This window comes from Schistocerca americana, chromosome 2, assembly GCF_021461395.2.
Source record: "Schistocerca americana isolate TAMUIC-IGC-003095 chromosome 2, iqSchAmer2.1, whole genome shotgun sequence".
NCBI lineage: Eukaryota > Metazoa > Arthropoda > Insecta > Orthoptera > Acrididae > Schistocerca > Schistocerca americana.
The window spans coordinates 254,624,531-254,650,358 of record NC_060120.1 but is presented as its reverse complement, the minus strand read 5'-3'; the positions used below and the strand labels follow the sequence as shown (position 1 = coordinate 254,650,358).

Sequence of the window (25,828 nt, the reverse complement as noted above, 5' to 3'; positions counted from 1 at the left end):
GGACACAATCCACAGTAACAAGTTTCAGAATCAAGTTCCTACTTCCTGGGTGTCTAAATTAATCCTACATAAAATGCACTTCAGAAACACTCAAGGTAAAAATATAAAAACAAATAGAAATTTTTGGACATGAAGTCCTTGTCTTACTTTAAAAATGGCGACACCAGATTCTCTGCACCGTTTATCAAAGGAAGGAAACTCGACCTGCTTGAGGAACCTGACATAGCAATTCACCTACTTAAGTTTGATAATGATAATGTACTTAATATACACACTGGCAAGAATGATAATGCCTTCTGCCACAGATAACCATTCATATGGTGTCCCTCCATGCCCATAACACATCTTTGCAATGTTACGGAATGGCTGATGGCCCAGTGCAGTCTGTCAGACCTGAACACGTTAACGAACTAGCGGTGCATGGAGAGGCAGCTGATGTGACCAGTGTTTATTATCTTGTGGAAACAACACTTTGGAGGTTAAGTGGAGCAGGGAATTTGGTTTTACCATTTTTAAACTAAGACGAGAACTTCATGTCTGAATAAATTTGGTTTTATATTTTGATCTTGAGTGCTTTTGAAATGCATTTTATGTAGGATTAATTTAGACAGCAAGATGATGCAAGCTTGACTCACAAAATGCGTTGTCGTTGATTGTGTTCCTAATTGTTAGTGATTGCATGCTAAAATATTTATAACAGTTACTGTAACAACTGCTACCTCGGGTTCTTAAATGGACAGTGTTAGAAATATGTTGTTTTGCAACCTCAGTGCAATGCTTAGCAGTGTATGCTTCTGACTGTTTGGAAGCAGTGAGTCTTGAAATATGTCTCATGAGAAAAATTGGTTTTTCAACATTGATGCTAGATATTTTTAGATTAAAACTACTTTAATTTTTTTTAAGAGAACTGAAAGGACATTTTAACGTAAAACACATTATATCCAATGTCATGCAAATGTGTTCCAGGCAGCAATAGGTGATGATAAATAAATGTAAAAGTGTATGGTACAAAAATAAATGTTATTACTCTATACACTTTCAAGATGGAAATTGAACAATAAGGTCATTAGGCAATAAAAACTTTGTTGTGGCAGCTCCAACTGTGGTGCTGTGCAGTGAGTTGGGTATATTCATCTCTTTGTAGTCCACCTAATTAGACTTAGCAGGAAAGAAGTGTGAGTTTATTTTTAATCTTTCAGTAGACCAATAGCCCCCATTCTCCACCTTCTGCTCTGGCAGAGGAGCAAGATTGGGATAGGGGGGGGGGGGGGGGTTGTATAATCCCTCTGGCATGCGTTACTTCAACCAAGGCTGCTACTACCATTGCTCACTCTGTCTCTGATAAACAGATTTGTATGAGTTGAGGATTTTATTAATTTGCCTTATGTGGAAGTTTCACCTGATAGTTGAAACATGAAAGAAATTGTTGTAACCATTGGCCTCTATCATTTCTCCAATATGTTTAGAAGTATATATCTGGGTATCACCCAGCTGATTGAAAAGCATCAATTCATGATCAGTTTTTTTATGTATAATATGATGGCTGCTTTTAGAAGTGAAAGCTAATGGAGAACAGTTTTGAGTAAACAGCACTATCAAGGAGAGTTTCCAGCTGCTTGCCAGGTATGTTTTGAACATTAGCCCTTCCATTTTCTGTATCCACCAGCTGCAGCAGCAGCAGCAGAAGCCATGTGGACATCAGTTTATACCCATCATTTCCTCTCCACCACTCCTCTTAAGCCAAATATACATTGATCTTCTGCCTAGAAGCCTCAGTTCGCGCATTTCACTTAAGCCTTTCTGATTCTATTTGCTCCTGTAAAGGTATATCCTTTACCATATTCTTGATCTCTTCATTTCTTATTCTTCCCATCCTTGTTGCTGCCTCTCTTGTGGGTGCAGTTTCATTTCACATGCCTTTATCTTGCTTAAACCCCATTTCTTCATTGTCCAGGTTTCAGAAATGTGGGTCAAGACAGGCACATAGTAAATTAGGCACGTAATTTCCATGATCTTATATGGGACGTCCACACCAAGCTCCTGACACTTCTCAGAAATACTACTGTTTGCACCCCTCTCTCATCGACTTCCTAAGTGTTTCTTCAGTTTGTTGTACTTTCAAGATGTATGAAGTCGTCAACTTGTTTTAATGGTAGAATTAATTAAAATTGTTACAATATACATACAATGGAAAATCCAGGTTGGAATGTAACAATATTATGAAAAGGAAAGTTGCTACTCACCATATAGCGGAGATGCAGGGTCACAGATAGGCACAACAAAAAGACTTTCACAAATTCGTCAACAATACACACACATACGCACGCACACACACACACACACACACACACACACACACACACACACACACACACACACACACACACGCGCAAACGCAACTCACCAGTTGCCTGAGACTGCAGTAGTCTGTGTATGTATGTGTGTGTGTGTGTGTGTGGGGGGGGGGGGGGGGCGACGAAGGCCAATGTCTTTTTGTTATGCCTATGTGTGGCTCAGCATCTCTGCTATATGGTGAGTGGCAATTTTCCTTCTCATGATATTGTTGCAGTTCACAGAGTAATACTGCAAAAGAATCCTTTGGCTGTAATGAGTTTCCCTGCACTACAGTACATGCATTCAGTGTTTTGTTTGCTCTTTTTGTAGGAAGTCAATCTTGAACCATTTCGTATCCTTGGTTTAGTGATTGATTTTTTGGAAACATAAAGCATCTGCAAAAGCAAAATAAGTAACGTTTTATAGTAGGCATATACATAGTAATGTTTTTAAATTACATCGTCTAATACACAATGCACTACATTCAGTTATGGTGGCCTTGTCACCAAGTAAATATTTTTATGTTAATACCCCTACTTCTGAACGCAATGCACTGGACAATAATGCTGAAAGATTGTCCTCAACTTCGTGGAAGAACCTGAGGCCACATGTACCTGGATGAAATGAAAGAAAGTATAAAAGGTCTTAGTAATTTTACTGTTGAAATACTACTGCAAGAAATTAATGTTTATCACTCCAGCAAAAAGCCACAGCAGTGACAGAATTAGTCGGGGGAGAGGTATTTAAGTCAGTTAAGTTTGTGATGTGCAGTTCTTCTTTCACAATTCTAGATAGTCAGAAAGTTCATTTGTTTGTGATGTCTACATAACTCCAGTTTTGGTGAGTTGGTGTCAGGTAGCTCCTTGCCTACTCTAATATTGTTCCCCATTTAATGTTTAGGAAGAAAGCTTTTAATGTAAAATTTCAGTAATTTGAGGACGGAGATAAAAAGTCACTAGTTCAAATATTTCTTCTGAATGATATATTATCAGCAGAAATGCAAAAGCAATTTTGAACCATCACTACAGTGTTAAGTCAACTAACAAAATGTTCTTCGACAAGTCTTTGAATCTACATGGGTCCTTTCACAATACTGGGGCAATCCCTTCCTTTAGGTGCAGCAGTGAGTGGTAGCCATCTTCACTCTTGAGACTAGTATTTGGGCAGTGTAGATAATAAGAGCTGATCCAGCCTGTAATTCTTGATGGAGTCTCAAAAACAGCAGTGTAAGTGTTACCTCTTATGGCAGCACCAGGTGGAGCTGGGGTCGCATGCTCTGTCATCGAGCCGCATTGTGGAGCCCGTACTGGCTGTCCCGCCCTCTTACGTAGTTGCTTCTGAGCCTCGCAGTGTTATGCTTGTGACTCACAAAGGACACGCTCTCACATCTCTTCCATCATTTCTGCCACCACCATGAAACACTCTCGTTTGTCATCTTTCACCCTACTTGTTTACAATGATATTTTAGATTCTTGTATGGTTCAGATTATCTTGAAAATTTAAAATTTACTTTCTTTGTTTAAAATTAAATATTACACTCTTACTTAATCGTAACTATAGCAGTATAAGAGTTTATTGAACAACATTAAAAGTTCCCGTTAGAATTTGCCTCTCTGGTTTTCCGCCAATGGCAGGCTTCTTACCTGATCTTAGTGATTCTCACCTCTCTGTGTCTTTGTTTGCTGTGTAAAAGACTCAGAGGTGATCATCATCATATCCTTCCACAGTATTGCGGCATATTTAATAACTTTGATGTAAAAAAGTTATACACACTTATCAGAACTGTTGCGTTGCTACCTGGTCTTCAACCTGACACACATTTAATCTTGATATACTTTCTTGGTAACAGATTGGTCTTCTTGACACTACATCTGTATTTGTGCTCATCACTGTATGACATGAAGCAAATATATCATGGTAGAGTAAGCACTTTTTCTCCCATGTATTCAGCCTTGTATGTGGGGAAAAAATATGTCAATTCAATGTTATGAAAAGGATGGATTGGTACTCACTGTAAAGATGAGACATTGAGTTGGTGACAGGGATGACAAAAAGACTGTTATGTATAAGCTGTCGGCAAAAGACTTCTACAGAAAAGAAAAAGGCACACACATTCACACAAGCAAGCACACACAACACACATACAACCGCTATCTCCGGCTACTGTGGCCAGAATGCAACAGGAATGTGTGAAACTGATGTAACAATCAGGAGCAGGTCGGGAAAGGGGCAGGGACAGCAGGGAACAGAGGAGAAGTGGAATCTGTTTGGTGGAGCACGGGAAATAGAGGTGCCAGGACAGGGCTACTAGGCGAAGTGCCCAGTGGATTGGGGGGGGGGGGGGGGGGATGAAAGGATGAAAGGGAAGCGGAGAGGAGTTGAGACGTGTGTATTGTAACTTGCTGCACGTAGGTGACAGTGAGAAGTACCTGTGTAATGTAGTGTTGTGGTTGAGTTGTTACTGAGAGTCAGATTAAGGGGATGGTGAAATCTGCTGCTGGCACGTGACCTAGTTCCCTTGAACAGCGTTGAGGCAGTCAGTGTACTTACATCAATTGAATCACCATCATCGGTGCCACATTCTGTCACTCCATAACACACTACAGAGAGGTTTGGAAGTAGCCCAGGACTTCAAAGAAATGTCTACTGATCAGGAATTTTACACTACCACCTCTCTTCCACTTCTTAGAGGCCATTGACCCAACAATTAAGATACAAGACTCGTATTCAGGAGGACAATAATTCAGATCCCAGGCAGCCATGCCAAATTTATATTTTCACCGATTTCCCATAATTACTTAAGGCAAATTCTAGGAAGAACCCTTGATATACACATGTCAAATTCCTTGCCCAATCTGTGATTCTGGTTTTTGTCTAATGTCATGGTCTTTGTTTTCTTCCACATTCTGGCCAAATATGGGCAATGAAATATTTTTTCACCACCATGATTGTAGCTGAACACCGCAAAGAAAGTATATATTAGTGTTATTTCCTATGCAGGCTGTCTCGTATGGTACTGTTGGGAGGGAAGAAAACTATGGGGACAAAAGAGGAACAACTGAGTAAACATCAAGAGCTTAGGTGGCAAGCTAGTAACTACGACTACTTGTGATTTTGTCACATTGCCACCAATCTTCAGAACTCATTTCTAGATTCCTACCACCTCACAAGTTATGTAGACTTGTACCGTGGAAAATTACCAAGTGTCATACAGAGAATAAAGCACTGTGTCATGCTTACAGTACTATTGAAAATGAGCATAAGAAATAAATATTTGCATCCCTTAACATTATTTTTAGTGTCTCTTTTCATCCATATAATTTGTCATATATAATAAAAGAATGGTTTTGATGCTTCCTACCAGATCTAACCCATTCCCTCCAGTGTTTTAAACAAATTGGTTGTTTACAGGTGCAGTGTGACCTTCAGTTGGTAAACACTAATTCAGTCACACAGCCACACAGTGAACAGTTAGTAGCCCAGCAACAGGCAATTGCCTTACATATCTCTCAGCAATTACAACAGCATCATCAGCAGCAACAGTTGCAGCAAACTCAGCAGCAACAACAACAACAACAACAACAACACCAGCAGCAGCAGCCGCAGCAACAGCCACATCCAGCTCCACCACAACACCAGCAGCACCAACAAAACCAGCACATCCAACATCACCCTCTACAGCCACAAGTGCATCAGTCACAGCAGCAACACCAGACCCCATCACCACAGCTTCAGAATCAACAACAGCAGCAGCAATTGCACTTACACCATCAGGCTTCACAGCAGAGGCAAGCACACCAACCACCTCCACCTTCCCAGCCACCTCCAGCAGCGTCTCTGCCCCAAGGCCACCAACAGCAGACTTCCCAGATGCACCAGCAACAGCAGTCACATCAGCAGGCCCCACAGCAATCACACCAGCCTCACCACCAGCAGCAACAGCAGACACAAACACTTCAGCAGCATGTTCCACAACATCAGCAACAGCAACCAATACATGCGGAACAAATGTGTCACTCACACCAAACACACCCACAACAACCGCAGGGCCAGCAGCAGCAGCAGCAGCAGCAGCAGACACAACAGCCACCTCATCAAGCTCAACAGCAGCAACAAGCACAGCAGCTGCAACAGCAATTACCACAACAACCATTACATCAGCAGTCACAACAAGGACATCAGCCGCAGCAGCAGCAGTCATCATCCCAGCCAAAGCAACAGCAGGTAAACAAGAATACTTTTCTTTGGTGATCCAATGAGCCAAAAAAGTTTAAATTGTCTAAAAGGAGGATTGGCAGGACAAACTAGATATGGTAGTTTCATAAACAGAGCTGTTTGATATTTCTTTTATTCTAGTCTTTTTTTTTTTCAGTGTGCCCTAGATTGCAAAATAAAATAGTGCTTGAAAAGTAAGTACCCTTAATTTTGAGTAACTGTGTGCACCATCATCCTTCTTACCCATGTAATTAAAGAGTGATTAAGAGTCATTCCACGCCAAGTGCTCTAGAAGTTCCCACACAACCCTAGTCTATTTTGATGAAATTTTTTGCGAGTATTACTACATGGTCCCAGTGAACATTGGCAAAGTTTCGCAATCTTTCTTCAATACTTGCAGAGATATAGTCACTTGTTTTTATTTTATTGTATTTTTCTGTAACACAGCTTTCGATATTGTACCTCCGAGTTTTTGGCAACTTTCCCTCCTGCTTGCCAAAAAGTTCACAAATTGGGGAAAAGCTGACAATTTTTGTAAAAACATCAAATACAGATAGTTTCAGCCCACTTTTATAAAAACGTATTTTCTGCGAAAACTTCTAAACCATTTTCATTAGAAAAACCTTATTCTAAACCACCTAAAATGAGATTTGGTTTTGCAAATGCCAGTATGTAAGGCTAAAAAACAAAGTACAATGTCATTGTGCAATCCCATAGAAAAGAGCTTTTTTGCAAATTGATTAAAAAGATCTTCTTCAAACGGTGTTACCCTAATATCACAACAACTATTGGCAATAGCATAAAGAAAACCAAAAGAAAACCAGTTCATTATCAAGCTGTAATACCAGACTATTATATCACACCTAATCCTCAAAATACACTCCTGGAAATTGAAATAAGAACACCGTGAATTCATTGTCCCAGGAAGGGGAAACTTTATTGACACATTCCTGGGGTCAGATACATCACATGATCACACTGACAGAACCACAGGCACATAGACACAGGCAACAGAGCATGCACAATGTCGGCACTAGTACAGTGTATATCCACCTTTCGCAGCAATGCAGGCTGCTATTCTCCCATGGAGACGATCGTAGAGATGCTGGATGTAGTCCTGTGGAACGGCTTGCCATGCCATTTCCACCTGGCGCCTCAGTTGGACCAGCGTTCGTGCTGGACGTGCAGACCGCGTGAGACGACGCTTCATCCAGTCCCAAACATGCTCAATGGGGGACAGATCCGGAGATCTTGCTGGCCAGGGTAGTTGACTTACACCTTCTAGAGCACGTTGGGTGGCACGGGATACATGCGGACGTGCATTGTCCTGTTGGAACAGCAAGTTCCCTTGCCGGTCTAGGATGGTAGAACGATGGGTTCGATGACGGTTTGGATGTACCGTGCACTATTCAGTGTCCCCTCGACGATCACCAGTGGTGTACGGCCAGTGTAGGAGATCGCTCCCCACATCATGATGCCAGGTGTTGGCCCTGTGTGCCTCGGTCGTATGCAGTCCTGATTGTGGCGCTCACCTGCACGGCGCCAAACACGCATACGACCATCATTGGCACCAAGGCAGAAGCGACTCTCATCGCTGAAGACGACACGTCTCCATTCGTCCCTCCATTCACGCCTGTCGCGACACCACTGGAGGCGGGCTGCACGATGTTGGGGCGTGAGCGGAAGACGACCTAACGGTGTGCGGGACCGTAGCCCAGCTTCATGGAGACGGTTGCGAATGGTCCTCGCCGATACCCCAGGAGCAACAGTGTCCCTAATTTGCTGGGAAGTGGCGGTGCGGTCCCCTACGGCACTGCGTAGGATCCTACGGTCTTGGCGTGCATCCGTGCGTCGCTGCGGTCCGGTCCCAGGTCGACGGGCACGTGCACCTTCCGCCGACCACTGGCGACAACATCGATGTACTGTGGAGACCTCACGCCCCACGTGTTGAGCAATTCGGCGGCACGTCCACCCGGCCTCCCGCATGCCCACTATACGCCCTCGCTCAAAGTCCGTCAACTGCACATACGGTTCACGTCCACGCTGTCGCGGCATGCTACCAGTGTTAAAGACTGCGATGGAGCTCCGTATGCCACGGCAAACTGGCTGACACTGACGGCGGCGGTGCACAAATGCTGCGCAGCTGGCGCCATTCGACGGCCAACACCGCGGTTTCTGGTGTGTCCGCTGTGCCGTGCGTGTGATCATTGCTTGTACAGCCCTCTCGCAGTGTCTGGAGCAAGTATGGTGGGTCTGACACACCGGTGTCAATGTGTTCTTTTTTCCATTTCCAGGAGTGTAGAATGAGGAAGATTGCATTGTGAGGAATGCGCACAAGACCCAAAACAGTGGTTTTTAATTTTTGGTGCTAGAAGTGAAAGTTTAACTGAGAAACTAACTACAGAGATGGACATAGTTTAGCTTTATTTATGTGAAACAGTTTTCCTTTAGGTACATATGACAACTTGAAATTTCCATCCCCGTTATCATATGATAAAAGTTGGGTGGAGCAACGAGCATGCCATGTTGCACCAGGCGAGGTGATAGAGACATGTATCGATGTTTTATAACTCTCGTTCCAGTGTGAACCAGTTATATCACTTCCAATGTGTTTCTGTGAGCTCCGCCAATGCGGGTTGTATCATTTCTCGCATTTCATATTGTATCACATATCATATTGCCTTAGTTTGAACCGTGTCTTCAAGCCTTTCAATTTGATCTAAAGGAAAATAAGCTTATCCAAATGTCTGTTGCTGAAAATTATTCATTTGTTGTTCAGGATGCAGTGCAACGTTCCCACGGAGAAAATAGTTGATCATCGTTCCGTCCATTTCTCGTCTATTTTCCTCACAACTAGAAGGTGGAATCTATGAGGTTTTTCCATTGTCTGTGACATGGAACAATTATTGTTCATGGTTTTTGTCAAGGAGCTGATGAAATACATAACAACATAGTATGCTCAGATTTCCCAAATCCATAACTTTAGTGATGGCTACATCCCCTAGTGCAAAACTTTCAATAACATTCTCAGTTTGTGCGTTCATGAAAGATGACAGAATGTAGTGTTTTGCACAAGCCATAGAAAGTCACTGATGGGATTGGAGGTACAGCAAAGTGATTAACAGCTAGAACAAGCTCTCAAGGGCCAATTAACAATCGGACCCTTACTCCTATATATTTGTTTCACTTCTGCACTGAAAGAATTAATGCGATTAAATTTTCTTTCGCTGGCAAAGAAGAAATTGAAGAAAATAAAGTGTCACTAGAAGAGAGGTTCAAACATGGGCATACTTTAGCAGGCACTGTAAAATATAATGTTCTTTTTTCCTTCTTCAAGTGATGAAACAACAATTAGGTTAGCAGAATTTCAAATGATGCATTCTCTTGTCTGGCCAAAATTAGTGACAGTGAAAAGTACACAACATTGGACCTCCAATCACAACAATATGCTGCATACATTATAAGAAAATGTAGTGAATTGGAAACTTACGTAAGGCTTCCACAGAGCAGGATGCTGCTTTAATAAGTATTATGCATCCATATGGCCCAGCAAATCCGTTTTATTGGCCATCACTGAGTGAAAAGTGCTGTGTTCCAGAACAGCATATTATGGCAGTTATTGGAGCTCCATAATTGCCAGTGTCTGCTGGCAGTAGAGTTTTCCTTGTGACATCCAACAGCTAATTACTGAAACCTCTAAAAACAATTGGATAGCTCAGAGTAAACAAAAGCTGAAGGTCCTAAAAAAAAGTTCTTCTAGCTTTGGTCTTGTATACCAAAAGAAACTTATCATCTGGCTTGAGACACTGTGGAAACAAACCCTTGTCAGGATTGGAATCCTGTGGTAAAGAAACCCACAACAGCTTCCATTGCACAGCTTCAGGCATGACCCCCATTGTGGTGGGGACACTAATTTTCCATTACTGATTAAGCCACCATGGACCTTAACAACACATTTATATACTTTCAAACTGTTACATATAAGCTTTCGGCCAGAGCATTCTTCAAAAGAAAGAGAAAAGCACATACATTCACACAAGCAACCACACCTCACATGCACTTGGCTGCTACTTCCAGCCAGACTGGTTGGATCTAGCAATCGTGTGTGTGAGATGTGCTGGAGTGTGTGTGTGTGTGTGTGTGTGTGTGTGTGGTTTTGTTTTTTTTTCCATTTTTCTGAAGAAGGCTTTGGCTGAAAGCTTATATGTAAGTCTTTTCATTGTTACCTGTCCGTAACTCCATGGGTCATCTTTACAGTGATTAGCAGTCTATCCTTTCCATAATATTGTTCATTTATACTATTTTTCATCAGTTTGCTATGCAAACAGAAAATATGCTATACTTTAGACTGGAATTAAAGTAGCACATCTCAAAACAAAAAGCCATTCAAAATTCTCATTAATATGAATATGTTAAAAAAAATATATAATAAAAAAAAATCTGTCAGATTGCTCTTGAAAGCAGCTTATAGAATGTGTGTTGCAGCTGTTCTGCAACAATTTTACTACTATGACCTTCAGTGCCTTCGAGTTTATAACTAGTTTGATTATGCAGTTATTACAGCAGAAAAACTGGTTGAAATATGTCAAGAGTCATGACAAAATACATTCATTGTTTTTGTGCTTTTTCAAGTTCTTCTGACTCAAAATCACTTCCTGTTCATCAGGATGTTTTATATTACCGTCTCCAGAGAGTATGAAACTGCTATAGAACATTTAAAAAAGCCAGTTTTAATTTCAGTACCAGCAGAATATGGTTGTATTTTTCACTGTGCCTTTACATAGTTGTCATGTTTTAGACCCTTATATGCTCACACTGCAAAACAAAATCTGGTTTAAAAGGTGGTTTAGAAGAGTTTGAGCTTTACCCCTAATTTGTAAACTATTGGAAACCAATCGGAGAATCAAATTTTATATTCAAAGACCTGGTGTTGCTCAATTATCACAAGAAAAGTGTCAGGGTTATTCTGCACTCACTTCCATAGATATAAAAAGCTAAATGTCGTATTAGTTTTTCAAGCGGTCAGCCCCACCCCTCCAGGATGACTGAGATTCGTATTATCTGCATGAAAATTGCTCATTAAATCTGTTTTACTGTTCCATGTAAGAAAAGGCAACAAGTTGTACAATATTGCTTAGTTTTTTTCCAAGAAAATATTGCTGGAAATGTTGGGTCTCAAAGTTGCAGATAACTCGGGTGTGGTGGAAGAGGGTAGGAGAGGGGGGCAGGCACTGTTGGAAGCTGCACTACAGGATCAGACAAATGACTATATCTCTAATAGTGGAAAGTCCAGGATGGAACAACAACAACATGGAAAGGATGGATTGCAACTCACCACATAGAGAAGGTGTTGAGTTGTAGACAGCACAAAGATAAAGACTGCTAAAATATTAAAGCTTTTGTATAAAGCCCTTCTTCGGCAGTCGAAAATACATGCACGGCATCCCCCCCCCCCCCTCCCCCCTCCACCTACACACACACACACACACACACACACACACACACACACACACACACACGGCCACTGTCTCAGGGCACAGGATATGTCGTAAAGAGTGTTCCCATATGCATAGTTCAGAAAAGCAGATGTTGGTAGTAGGAATCCTGACTGCACAGGCTGCGAAGCAGTCATTAAAGTGAAGCGCATCATGTTAAGTGTTGCGTTTAGCAACTGGGTGGTCCAGTTGTCTCTTGGCCATAGTTTGACAGTGACAATTCCTGCAGCCAGACAGCTTGTTAGGTGTCAGGCCCATGTAGAAATCTGCACCGTGGTTGCAACTTAGTTCGCTAATTTCACAGGTGGCCCTGCCTATGATAGGGAGGGGGGATGCCTGTGACAGGACTGAGTAGGTGGTAGTTGGAGGATGTATGGGACAGGTCTTTTTTATGGATCTGTTGCAGGGATATGTGCTCTTGCAGCGAGGCATTTGGAGCAGAATTGGAGTAGCTGTAGACAAGGATATTGCTTACATTCAGTGGGTGGCAGAATACCCATCTGGGATAGGTGGGGTGGATAGTGGGAAGGACATTTCTCATTTCAGGACCAAAAGATAGCTACTTTGTCAGACACAGTCACAGTCCAGCTCCAGCGCTCTGAGACAGTGGCCATCTGTATGCGAGTTGTACTTGTGTGAATGTGTGCGCGTTTTCTACTGCAGAAGAAGGACTTTGTCCGAAAGCCTTAATACTAGGGTTGGAACTTAAACAGTGGCAACTATTTATTCACAACTGATACGAAAGAGTTATATGTTTGCACCTGTTACTGTCCTTCAAAATAGTCACCAGCGTTGTGTAGAATCCGTTGCCAGCAATGTGGAAGGCATAATATACCGTTAGCAGAGCCTGTTCTGTTGATGGTGCGAATGGAGCGGTCCACTGCCTGTCGAATCTGGAACAGTTCTGAAGCGAATCTTTCATCTTCGGAATCAAATCAAAGTAACGAGGACTTAAGTCCGGGAAGGATGGTGGATGGTACAGTACTTTCCAGTCCCACTGACCAAACAGGGCAGCCACAGCTTGCGCTGTATGTGCCCACGCAGTGTCATGCAAAATGATGGGTGGGTTGTGCAGAAAGTGTCACCACTTCTTTAGCAAAGCTGGTCGCAGGTGATACTCCAGAAACGAACTGTAATACTGTGCATTGACAGTCTGCCGTGGAGGAATGTAATGCATTAGGATAACACTATCACAGTCGTATACGAGAATCGCCATACTGGGGCTTTGACGCACTTTCGACTTTCGCGACGACCCATAATGATGCCATTCGATGGATTGGCATTTCAGTTTCGGCTTGTACGAAGTGGCCCATCTCTCATCCAGTGTTACGATACGGTGTAAGAAAGCCTCTCCTTCACACTCATAGCGCTCCAAGTGCATCTGAGCAGCATCGTAATGCATTCATTCCTGCCTTTCCGTCAAGTCATACGGAACCCCCCATGATGCAATATTTCGCATGCTCAGGTGTTCCTTCAGTATGCGAATCACAGTCATATGCGCTAATCCGGTTTCGTGGGCGAGCTCACGAATCGTATGGTGTCGATCACTGTCCACTAATGTGGCAACAGCATGCACTTCTTCTTCAGAGATGCTATGGCATCCTGCCCAATGCATGTCTGCCACAGTTCGCTGACCTTCGTTGAAAGCTTTTACCCAACGTGCCACTGTTCTGTCCGGCATTGCTGATTCCCCGTACGCCTCTTGAAGACCTTGATGATGCTGTCGTGCTGTACGACCTCTGACACATTCAATCTTGATCCAACTTCGTTGCTCCTGTTTCGAAAATGTAGTGGCACCATTACATTAGACTGCTCGCTCACAAGTGACTGTGTTTCCACCGATTGTGTGCACACCGGTGATGTGGGACGGGCGAGTCCATTTGCTCGGAGGTAAGTTAGGTATGTCAACATTGAGTGCTATTAGCAACAATAGTAGATTCCATTGCATAGTGTCTCCACAGCAGTACTGCCACTATTTAAGTTCCAACCTATGTATTTTGGCAGTCTTTTTCATTATGCTGTCTGCAACTCAACGCATCCTCTATGTGGTGAGTAGGAATCTGTCATGTCCAATTGTTGTTCGGTACATCTCTGCAAGTATTAAACTGATGAAATCAGAACTTTACCAATGTTCGCTGGAAATGTGCAAATGTTCACACAAAATTCAACAAAACCTGTGATGTTCATGCAGCAACTTTTCTGAAATTAGACCATGTGGCATGGGATGGCCCTTAAGACATTAATATCATGATGTGGTTTTAGCCATGATGTTTTCACAGAAGGTACCCACATCAGTAAACAGATATTGCTCATGGCAGTGTGCAGCCATAAGCTACTTGTTTATAGGACAGTACTGTCATCGACATTGAGTACACGCGCGCACGCACACACACACACACACACACACACACACACACACACACACACACACTTACACATCTGTGTTGTAAGAACTGCTATCATGGTCAGTCTTTCATAGCATAAAAATTGCTTTAGTCTGGGAGTCAGTGTAGAACAGGTGATCTGGCAGCTCCTCTTTGAAACTTTCCATCACTACTTCATTATGGATGAATGTTGACCATTGAGAAGGACAGTGCTGAATTACAACCTTTTTCTGCACTTAAAGTAGGGCCACACTTTTCATTGGGAAGGTGTGCGTAAATGTTTTTGATTTGCTTGAAGAATGAAAATAAATACGTTGTCTGGATTGCGCTCTTATTTGTGTCTCCTCTCCCACCACAATTCCGTGAAAGATATCTCCTTATCTGTAATAGTGCTACAAAATTTGAGAACTCGCTTCAAATGCAATTTTCGGCTTCGAACTTTGTCAACATAGTGGTAAAGAGAAAGGTCTCACCAAACAGCACAGAAGTTTTGTGTCAGCATAATTTATGAAACACCTCATCCACTGAAACATACTTACCAGTGCCAAATATTTCCTTTTCCAACTGTCTGTGTCAGAATGTCATGCTGCAAAATTCCTAGTGCAGTTAGTGAACTTTACAATTTACACATCCGTTAACAAGTTTCAGTGTTGCTGAACAAGCAAAATAATGGTGTGCAGCTCACAATTCATAGAAGATTATGTTGTGTTCGGCACTTGTATTCAGTGTTGTATACTTGTAACTGAGGTATACTAGAGGTTGATAGAATTAAGTATTGAGATCTGCATATTGGTTGCATTAAAATTTATTTCTTGGTTAGCTTCCAGTTCTAGTGGAATTTGGAGTTGTATGCCTCATTTACTGTTATTCTTGTCCAGAACAAAACATTTTGACACACACACAAACATGTCCTGCCATTGTAGTATGAGTGCTGTTTTAGGCTGTGAAGGGTAGGAAGTTAGTAAGGTTCTGACAAGAGGAAGGTGTGTAATCCCATGACAATATCTCATTGAATGATTTGCTCAGGTAGTCCATTACTTATAATCTAATAATAAAAATTTCACTTTTATTTCTTCAACAATATCATGAAAAGAGAAGTTGCTGCTTACCATATAGTGGAGATGCTGAGCCACAGAGGGGCACAACAAAAAGACTCTCATAAATAAAGCTTTTGACCATTAAGGCCTTTGTCAACAATAGATGACACACACACACACACACACACACACACACACACACATGCAACAACTACTATAGTAATGTAACGTGATGTCAGTCAAAATTATCATTATTTATTATTTTTGCAGCAGCAGATAACTGGCAGTGAAAATCAAAGCAGGCCAGTAGAGGGTCAGCATGCAAGTCGCAGCACGTCATCCTGCTCTCGTGAATCTAGTACTCAAGTAGATACTAGCTCTGATCACTCAGACAAAGATGAGAAGGCAACTGTTTCATCCGCATCTACTAAAGAAGAACGCATCTTGTTACCAGGGTTAGTTATTTTATGAAAGCACTTTTGCTTCCATGTTTAAAAATTCATTAACAATTGTGCTCTTTCTGACCTCTGAACAGTGTTTAGTTTCATTGTACTGTTTGTGTAAATCCATGTGTTGTGCAACATCCAACAAGGAAATGGTAATTCTGAAATGAGGTAAACATTGACTTGAAAGTGAAGGACTAGGTTTCTCTTTGAAAATGAGGAAACACACCATATTTGACACTTTGTGAATATTTGATGTGTCTTTTTGAGTAACATGAGTGATATTTTACCTTTGCCAAATATTGGTGATGCAGAAATTTCAGTGCACCACTAAGAGTCGAGCTTCGACTGAAGAACCCAGGATGGGAGCCAGTATGCAGTTTGTCACTAAGAGTTGTAATGCAACAGGTGGTCTCAACAAATAATTAGATATATTTGTTGTTTGAAATGGTACTGGGAGAATGTAGTCGTCTTTGGGCATAACACAGTTTATTTTCCTTAAAGTTTATTTCTACAGTAGCTGTGCATCAGGGAACAGGTGAATTTTTGCCTTGGAAACAGTATTTCATAGATTTTCAGGCTTGAAAGGATAAAAACAATCACTCTTGAGTGTAATCATTTGGTAGGGTTCAGTGATAGGGAATTGCACTGGTAAGGGAGACAGTTTAAGACAATGAGAAATAAGTCTGATAAATAATGAAGATAAGAAAATTAAAACCAGCAAGACAGTTAAAACAGGTTATAAAATGTATGTTGTGACAGCTACATCGAAATCAGACAGACTACAACATTTTAAATCAAGGGTGTCCAACCTTCTAGATTACCTGGGCCATGGAAGAAAATGAGCATATTTTTGGGGTGCACCTAATATACTTAACACTAACAAAATAACTGCTAAGTGAGGGGGGAAAAAAGATAATTTCTTAATTAATGATTCTTTATTCTAAAAAGGCACGATGGAATTAATTTAACATTTTATGTATGAAATTTCATTAATAATTATATGTAAGTAATCACATATCATAAAATTAATGTGACATTTGAGTTTGAATTTGGGAAACTAATTTATCAGAATGTGTTTAAAATAGTGCTTGCTTGCTTTGACAGTAATCACTGGACATTAATAATATGTAACTCGTACTGCATAGGGTGTCGGTCTGTGGGCTGTTAAATGAAGAAATTGGATTGAATTAAGATCATCTCGTCTTGCCTGGAATGCTAGGTGACATGGCTGGATTATTATGACCAAACTGCTGAATACTTTTTACCATTCTGCTGCTATGTTCAGTGTATGCTGCTGTATGCTGTACCAATGAGTTCGATACTCTTATTTATTTCCTTGATCACAGCATTTGGCCACATTCTGTATTATTTTATGCGACTCACTGCAAATAACAGGCCTGTGAGGCATCATTCAAATTGTGGACAGCAACTGAATCTTAATTGTGGCCTCTCATTTTCAGTCACAGTATCAGACATGCTGGTAATAATGCAGCGCTATCTACTGTTAGTAGTTCCAAGACTATGACTTCTAACAAATACCAACCAGAGACAGGGGCCAAGTTGTTGCGGGCAGATAGCACATACAGACAATACAGTACAATCACAGCATGAAGAATTTTCTCTACGGTGTGTGGGGTGTGAGGGGAATGAGCAGGATGACCTCTGCAGTGCAATGCAGTACAATTAAGGGCAAGGAAAGCAGCTTCTGCCATCATGTGCAGTACTGACACATTTTGATTTACACTGATCATCTGCCATGATAGAAATTGCATACAAAAGTAGAGAGACTTCATGAAAGCTCATTATAGAGATGTTCGCGTTCAAATTTGGTTCTTATTTGTAGCAATGGATATGGTATCGAATTAAACCTGCTATAACAGAATAACAATACTGTTATGAAAAGGGTAGTTGCTACTCACCTTATAGCAGACATGCTGAGTCACAGATACACACATGACTGCAGAGTCTGCCTGCTGAGGCCACAGCACCCAGAGATTGTGGTCATGTGTATGAGAGATTGCGTTTGCATGAGGGTGTGTATGTATGTCCTATCTCCGATGAAGGCCTTATTGTACAAAAGCTCATTTTCTGGCAGTCTTTTTGTTGTGCCTATTTTTGACTCAGCATCTCCACTGGTGAGTAGCAACTATCCTTTTCGTAATATTTTTACATTCCATCTTGGATTTTCCATTGTAGAATTACAATACTGTTAGATAACAAACATTGGCAGTAATTGCAATCCACATGAACTACTGTGAAAAAGGCTCTTTATCACAACTATGCAGAAATAACACAGAATTTCCTTGTATTTCAATAAATTAATTTTGTTATACATCTGCAGATATCTAGTTCTGCAGTTGCAGCTGAATTAGCCATAAAATAACAGACAAGCGTGTGTGACAGATTAGACAGTTACAGAACAAGGCCCTGGGGGCTCAACTATAACACGGGCAGCAATTTTAAGACTGGAATGGACTGATGAGAGAATAGCATTATATGGTTGGAGTTTCAGGTTTAACGTACCTTTTTTTTTACCAATTGTGTGATAGATGCTCACTTCCTGGGCCACATTGATACTTGCTTTTTGCTGCATGCAGCCCATGGGCCACGGCTTGGACACCCCTGATTTACAATGAATGTAAAGAATTGTCAGTGTCTTCAAAAATACTGGTGTATCAGATAGACAGCTGGGAAGATTGGACAGATCAGGAATGTTTTCCATGGGATAGTAAAACAAACTTTAGAAGCCAGATTAAATTTTGGTATTTTAAAAGTCAACACACTTTGGAGTTCTTGTTTGCTTTTATGCAACGTCATTGTATCTTCTACTTTTGGAATATGAGGAACTTCCGTACACCCCTGGACTATGAGCAATTAATTATTTGGATGAATTATGAGGCCACATAATTGGTGACCATGTATTTCATTACACAGAACTATCATATCTTTTGGCGAATGGTGCAGGCGGCAGGCAGCTAAATACTGACAGGGAAAATGAGTTACAACAGAACAGTGGAAACTGTGTCAAGACAGTTGCATACACAGCGATGACGACAGGGATTCGGTAGTCGGAATATGCTGATGCCACTGCCATGTGAATCGTGACTAAAGCAGATGGCCCTCATGAGAAATGCTGGTATTATAAACATTTCAACTGATACAGTGTGAAGCGCAAGTCACCGTGCCTTTACTCAGATGACCAGAACATGCTAACATCAGCATCCTGCCCAGTAACACACATTCTACCATATGGAAAAGACTGTATCTGTCAGATGGGAACATTACCATGACATTCTTTGTAGATGCTGGATCATACATCAACAAACTGCCTGTCAGCCACAAACCTCACAACAAGTGACTGGAAGGAAAGCACAGATGACTCTGATATATAAGAAGGGTAAAAGAATGGATCTGCGAAATTACAGACTAATATCTGTAACTTCTGTTCATTGCAGAATCCTGAACGTATTCCTAGTTCAAATAGAATAAACTTTCTTGAGACTGAGAAGTTTATGTCCATGAATCAGCATGGTTTTAGAAAGCATTGCTCATGTGAAACTCAGTTTGCCCTTTCCTCACAGGATACACTGGAAACTATGGATGAAGGGCAGTAAGCAGATTCCGTATGCCTAGATTTCTGAACAGCCCCATTGGAGGCTGTTAACAAAGGTACAAAAATATGGAGTAAATTCACGCAAATGTGAGTGGCTCGAAGACTTTTTAAGTAATAGAACCCAGTATGTTGCCCTCGACAGCAGGTGTTCATCGGAGACAAGGGCATCATCAGTACAGCCCCTGGGAAGTGTGATAAGATCACTGTTGTTCTCTATATACATAAATGATTTGGTGAGCAGGGTAGGCAGCAATCTGCATTCGTTTGCTGATGATGCCATGGTGTACAGTAAGGTGTGGATGCCACGGTGTACAGTAAGGTGTTGAATTTGAGTGTCCATTGAAAGATACAAGACAACTTAAACAAAATTTCTAGTTGGTGACATGAATGACTGCTAACTCTAAATGTGGAAAAATGTAACTTATACGTATGAGTAGGAAGAACAAACCTGTAATGTTTGGATACAGTATTACTAGCATCCTGCTTGACACAGTCAAGTTATTTTTTATATCTGGGTGTAACATTGCAAAGTGATGTGAATTGGAACAAGCATATGAGAACTGTGGTAGAGAAGACGAATGGTTGGCTTCTATTTATTGGGAGAATTTTAGGGAAGAGTGGTTCACATGTAAAGGAAACTGCCCATAGGATGCCAGTGCAATCTATTCTTGAATACTGCTTGAGTATTTGGGATCCGTACCAGGTCAGATTGAAGAAAGACATCGAAGCAGTTCAGAATCAGCCTGCTTGTTACCGGTAGGTTAAAATAACACATAAGTGTTACGGAGATGCTTCGAGAACTCTAAATGGGAATCCCTAGAGGGAAGGCGACTTTCTTTTCGAGAAACATTACCGAGAAAATTTAGAGAACCGGCATTTGAAGCTGACGGCCGGATGATTCTACTGCCTCCAACATACATTGCGCATAAGGACCACAAAGATAAGATACGAGAAATTAGGGCTCATATGGAAGCATATAGAGAGTCATTTTTCCCTTGCTCTATTTGTGAGTGTGACAGGTAAGGAAATGGCTAGTAGTGGTACAGGTACCCCCCCGCAACGCACCATACGGTGGTGTGCGGAGTATCTATATAGTTGTAGATGTAGATGTACAGACATGCTTGAAGGCAGCTAATAATCCACAGTCAACTCTTACATATGCAAAGTTTGCACCATCGATGTTGGTTTCTCCAGTCAATTAACATGGTCCTTTGTAGTTGCTGATGTCTCCGAACCTGTATTAGGTACTGACTTGCTAGCATGCTGAAGACACTTTAACTAAGCTTAGTAGACAACAGTACTGTATCCGGAGCTAGAGCTCATCGAGCTTACGGTATGCTACTGAGGACAGACAACACAAGTCCATCAAAGTAACGTAGTACACCTGTATCGTGGAACCCTTCTGGTGACTGCAAGTAAGTCTGCGTACGAGTTGCAAGTACAGGTTCACTATAAGGCATCGAGCCAATACAGTGCACTCCATCTTCTCTGCACCAGGACAACCCGTCTTACTACATGCATGCAGAATCACACCAGAATGGCTGGCAGAGATGAAGGTGATTTTTGAGGAAGTCTTACAGTCTGGAATTGTTCTCTAGTTGAACTGCTTGCTCCTACTCCTGCTTCATAAGAAAGATGGCTGGTGGAGGTCATTTTTTTTGCTGGACTTTAGACCCAAGAACAACCTCCGATGAGTATCGAGTGTCCAACATAAAAAACTTCACGTGTGCTGGCCAGGGCAAAGGCTTTTTAGTGCCCTTGAACTGTTAAGAAGCATACAACCAGATGCCTGTAGCTACAAGTTACATGACAAAGTCAGCAGTGATCACATCTTTTTGTTTATTTGATTTTTATTCATTCTTATTGGCCTGGATGGCATTTTAGCATACTCCCCTAGTGTGTGAACAGCATCTGTGTATAGTATGCCACCAATTGCCATTTGACCATGGAGTAGTGTTGCATGAAAACCAATGCATCATAGGAGAGACTCAAGTTACCTTCCTGGGCTATACCATTTTGGCCAACAGCATTTGCCCATTGGCAGAAAAAGTTATGTTACAATCTGTGCAAAGCCAACATAGTATCAGCAGTCGAGACAGAGAATAGTAAACTTTTACCGACGTCAACTCTCCGCAATGGCTGCTGTGCAGACACCATTCACGGATGCCCTCGCGAGCTATGCGTGCATTCACAAGACACGGATATGTTAAGTGGACACCCAAAGTAGGCAAGGCATTCAGTTTCCTCCAGGCAGGCTTAAGGCGGACACTGTTACTCGCTCACCCAGTTTCCCATGCATACCTGCATGTAGTTGTTAATGCAAGTGAGTTGGCAATCACTGCAGGACTCCACCAACAAGTACAACAATGGCAGCCACTGAAGTTTTTCTCTAAAAAGCTGCAGTTGTCTCCACAGAAGTAGGGTGTGTGTATATAGGGACAGTTGCAAATATACGAGGTAGTCATGTACTTCTGACCTCAATACAATCTCGAGCAGCAGCCATTTGTACAGAGTACAAATCCATTACCTGTGCATTAAGAATGTTGGCAACAAATGTTCACCTACACAGTTTCAAAATAGTAAGTTTGTGAGCCAGTTTGTGGCAGACATTCACCGCATGCCAAAAATTTTGGGGCTGACTACTTTTCTTGTATTTGTGGGGTGGTAAAGATTATAAACTATAAAGAACTCGCTGCGGAGCAGACCATGAACCTACAGTTACAACAGCTATTAAAAAATCCATTGACAGGGTGAAACCTCGAAGATGATTTGTGCGCCCAACTCTTTTAAGCTGGAATTGTTGCGTGACATTTCCCAGTGCAAACCACAACCATACATTCAGAAGAAGTGCTGAAAGAAGCTTTTACAGCATCCACAGCTTATCATACCTGGGGGCTAACACTTCAATCAGATTACCTGTGGTCTGCTTTGTGTGCCCTTCTGTGGAGGAGGATGCACATGCGGGGGGCACATTCGTGTGTTCCATGCCAACTAAGTAAAGTGGGCCATCATGTATGCGCTGACATCAGTAGCTTTTGAGCTGTCCCTGTGGCATTGATACGTGTTTGTGTACTTATGCATCGTAAGAGCAGCAGATAGTACATGTGAACACTCTGGTATGTTTTGTGTTGCCGCACTGTGGAAGTTCCTATGCTTTAGAATTTTAGTCTGCTTTTATCTGACTTCTCTGTATCTTCTATTTTCAGAATTAAGGTAACTTATGTACCTGAACTACGTGTGATTATTTCTGTGCCTAAATAAAGAGGCCACAAGTAAATTTTCTTGGGCTGAAATTAAATCTATTAATGGCAGTAGAGTCCCCACTTAAATGTCCTTAGGTAAAGTTGCAGTTTCTTTCTTGCACCAATTACAATGGCAAAAAGATAGGTACATTTTTAAAAAAAGAGTTATATATTGCCTTATAATAAGAAACTAGATTATTTGGTTCTGGCCAATAAGAAGAGAAGTGATACAGGCTTCATTTATTTGAATATCATGGAATTCCATATTTTGAATTTTACTGGAGTACTGTATTTCAAATTGCTGGCTACAATTACAAACATTGGTGTTCATGAGGTACCGGGTACACTTCGTATGGTAAAGTTCATCACTCCTTTGTAGTTTGATACTGTTATTTCGAACAAGAGTTCCTTAAACATTTTTGTAAAATTCAGGATGGAACGTAAAATGGTATGAAAGGATAGTTGCTACTCACCATAAAGCGGATGTGCTGAGTCGCAGATAGGCACCGTAAAAGACTGTCGGAAAGTGAGCTTTCAGCCAACAAGGCCTTTATCAAAAATAGACAACACAAACACACTCAAGCAACTCACACACACATGACCACAGTCCCTTGGAGCTGAAGCCAGACTATGAGCAGCAATGCATGATGGAGAGGCAACCAGATCAGGGTAAGGGGAGGCTGGGACGAGTTGGGGGAGGGATAGCAGTGTAGGTGTGGGGGACAGTAAACTGCTGCTAGTGGGAGCATACAGGAACAAGGTGGGGAGAGGGTAGCGCAGCTACAGGTGGAGAGAGGGTTGTGCAGCTAGGAGGTGGATGGAGGGTGAGGGAGTGAAGGGGGTAGTGGAAAAGGAGAGAAGTAAAAAGACTGGGTGCATTGGTGGGGTAGAGGGCTGTATAGTGCTGAAATGGGAACAGGCAGGGGTTGATGGGTGAGGACAATGACTAATGAAGAGTGAGACCAGGAGGATTACGGGAACATAGGGTATATTGCAGGGAAAATTCCCACCTATGCAATTCAGGAAAGCTGGTGTTGGTGGGAAGAATCCATATGGCACAGGCTGTGTGAAGCAATCATTGAAATCAAGGATGTTGTGTTGGGCAGCATACTCAGCAACAGGGTGGTCCACGTGATTCTTGGCCACAGCTTGTCGGTGGCCATTCATGTGGCCAGACAGCTTGTTGGATGTCATGCCCACATAGAATTCAGCATAGTGGTTGCAGCTTAGCTTGTAGAGTATATGACTGTTTTCACAGGTAGCCCTGCCTTTGATGGGATAGGTGAAGTTTGTGACTGGACTAGAGTATGTGGTGGGAGGATGTATGGGACAGGACTTGCATATAGGTCTGTTAGAGGGATCTGATTCCTTGAGGCAAGGGGTTGGGAGCATTGGTTGTGTAGGGATGGATGAGGGTATGGTGTAGGTTTGATGGACAACGGAATACCACTTTGGCGGGAGGGGGGATAGCGTGTAGGTCATTTCTCATTTCAGGGCACGACAAGAGGTAGTGAGAACCCTGGTGGAGAATGTAATTCAGTTGCTCCAGTCCTGGGTGGTACTGAGTCGTGAAGAGAATGCTCCTCTGTGGCTGGACGATGGGACTTTGGGAGGTGGTGGGTGACTGGAAAGAAAATGCACGGGAGATCTGTTTTTGTACAAAGCTGGGGGGGGGGGGGGGGGCTAACTACGGTCTGTAAAGGCCTCAGGAGACCCTCAGTATATTTCGAGAGGGACCACTCGTCACTGCAGCTGCGACAGACACGGTTGGCTAGGCTGTATGGAAGCGACTTCTGGGTATGGAATGAAGGTATTGCTGGTGGCTGATAGGAAGGAGGTTGTTGGTTTGGAATCTGTAGGGCATTGGGAAAGGAAGTGTTCAATAGCAATTAGGCCATGGGCATTAGGGATGTTAGTGTAAATGGAGGTGGCATCAGTAATGACGAGCAGGGCTCCGTGTGGTAAAGAAACCGGAACTGTGGAGAGTCAGTGGAGGAAACGGTTGGTATCTTTTATACAGAAATGTAGGTTGTGGGTAATAGGCTGAAGATGTTGGTCTACAAGAGCAGAGATTCTCTCAGTGGGGTCATAGTAACTGACCAGGGAGGCGTCCTGGGTGGTTGGGTTTATGGACTTACCATTAGCCCCTTCTGTGTTCCGATTCCAGCACTACACTGCCCTCCATTCCACCAATGCACCCAGTCTTTTTGCTTCTCTCCTTTTCCACTACCCCTCCGCTCCCTCTCCCTCACCCTCAGTGTGACCTCCTGACTGCACCTAGCTGCCCTACCCTCTCTCCACTTTGTCCCTTCGCACACCCACTAGCAGTGCTTTACTGTTCCCAACCCCTACCCTGCTATCCCTCCCCTCCCCAGCCTCTTCCTTACCCGCACCAGCCAGGTTGCTTCTCCCATCATGCACTGCTGCTCACAGTCTGGCTTCATGCTGACTGCGACTCAGCATCTCTGCTATATGATGATTAGCAACTATTCTTTTCATAGTACTGTTAAACATTCTTGTGACAAATAGTTCAATGTGAACAGTAATCTCATTATTTATGCAGCAGAAAGTAACATCTGATCTGAGTACATCATTAGAGTTGCTTAAAAAGTTGTTTTAAGTTGGATTGAATATAGATCTATCAGAGCTGACATTTGATTCAAGGGCATTTACAGATTGCTATCACTTTTTGTGTTTTTATGTAATTGACAGACTCAGAAGGTAAGGATCACTAGTCTTCTCATATTGAAACGTAGTATAATTGTAGTTGTATTTTTAGTTGTTATCTATACACTTCAATGTATTCTGCTCAATTTTGCTGTTTCCATTTCATTCACAATGTCCCAACAACCAACCCAGCTGTCTTCTTCAGGTGCTGCGAGTTTCCCTGTTACATTTACTCGCTGCCTGGACTCCAACCAGACTTTGAACCATTTCTGTCTGGTGCTGCTATTTATACTTGCGTTTGATTCCCGAAGACCATCGTCCTTCGATTCTATTTTGTTTTTCATGGCAATAATACAGCAGAGATAAAGGTAACCTGATTGGTTGTCGAAGTATTA

At 42.1% G+C, this 25,828-nt stretch overlaps 1 protein-coding gene across 1 annotated transcript in view; it reads left to right on the top strand.

Annotated features, from left to right (window-relative positions):
• The window catches only part of LOC124595700 (zinc finger protein with KRAB and SCAN domains 7-like), a 207,970-nt gene that overhangs the window by 84,339 nt on the left and 97,803 nt on the right, over positions 1-25,828 (top strand). The window contains exons 8-9 of the mRNA XM_047134560.1: positions 5,746-6,558; positions 15,736-15,920. Of these exons, the coding sequence (XP_046990516.1) occupies positions 5,746-6,558; positions 15,736-15,920 (998 nt within the window). The remainder of the gene's footprint in view (positions 1-5,745; positions 6,559-15,735; positions 15,921-25,828) is intronic.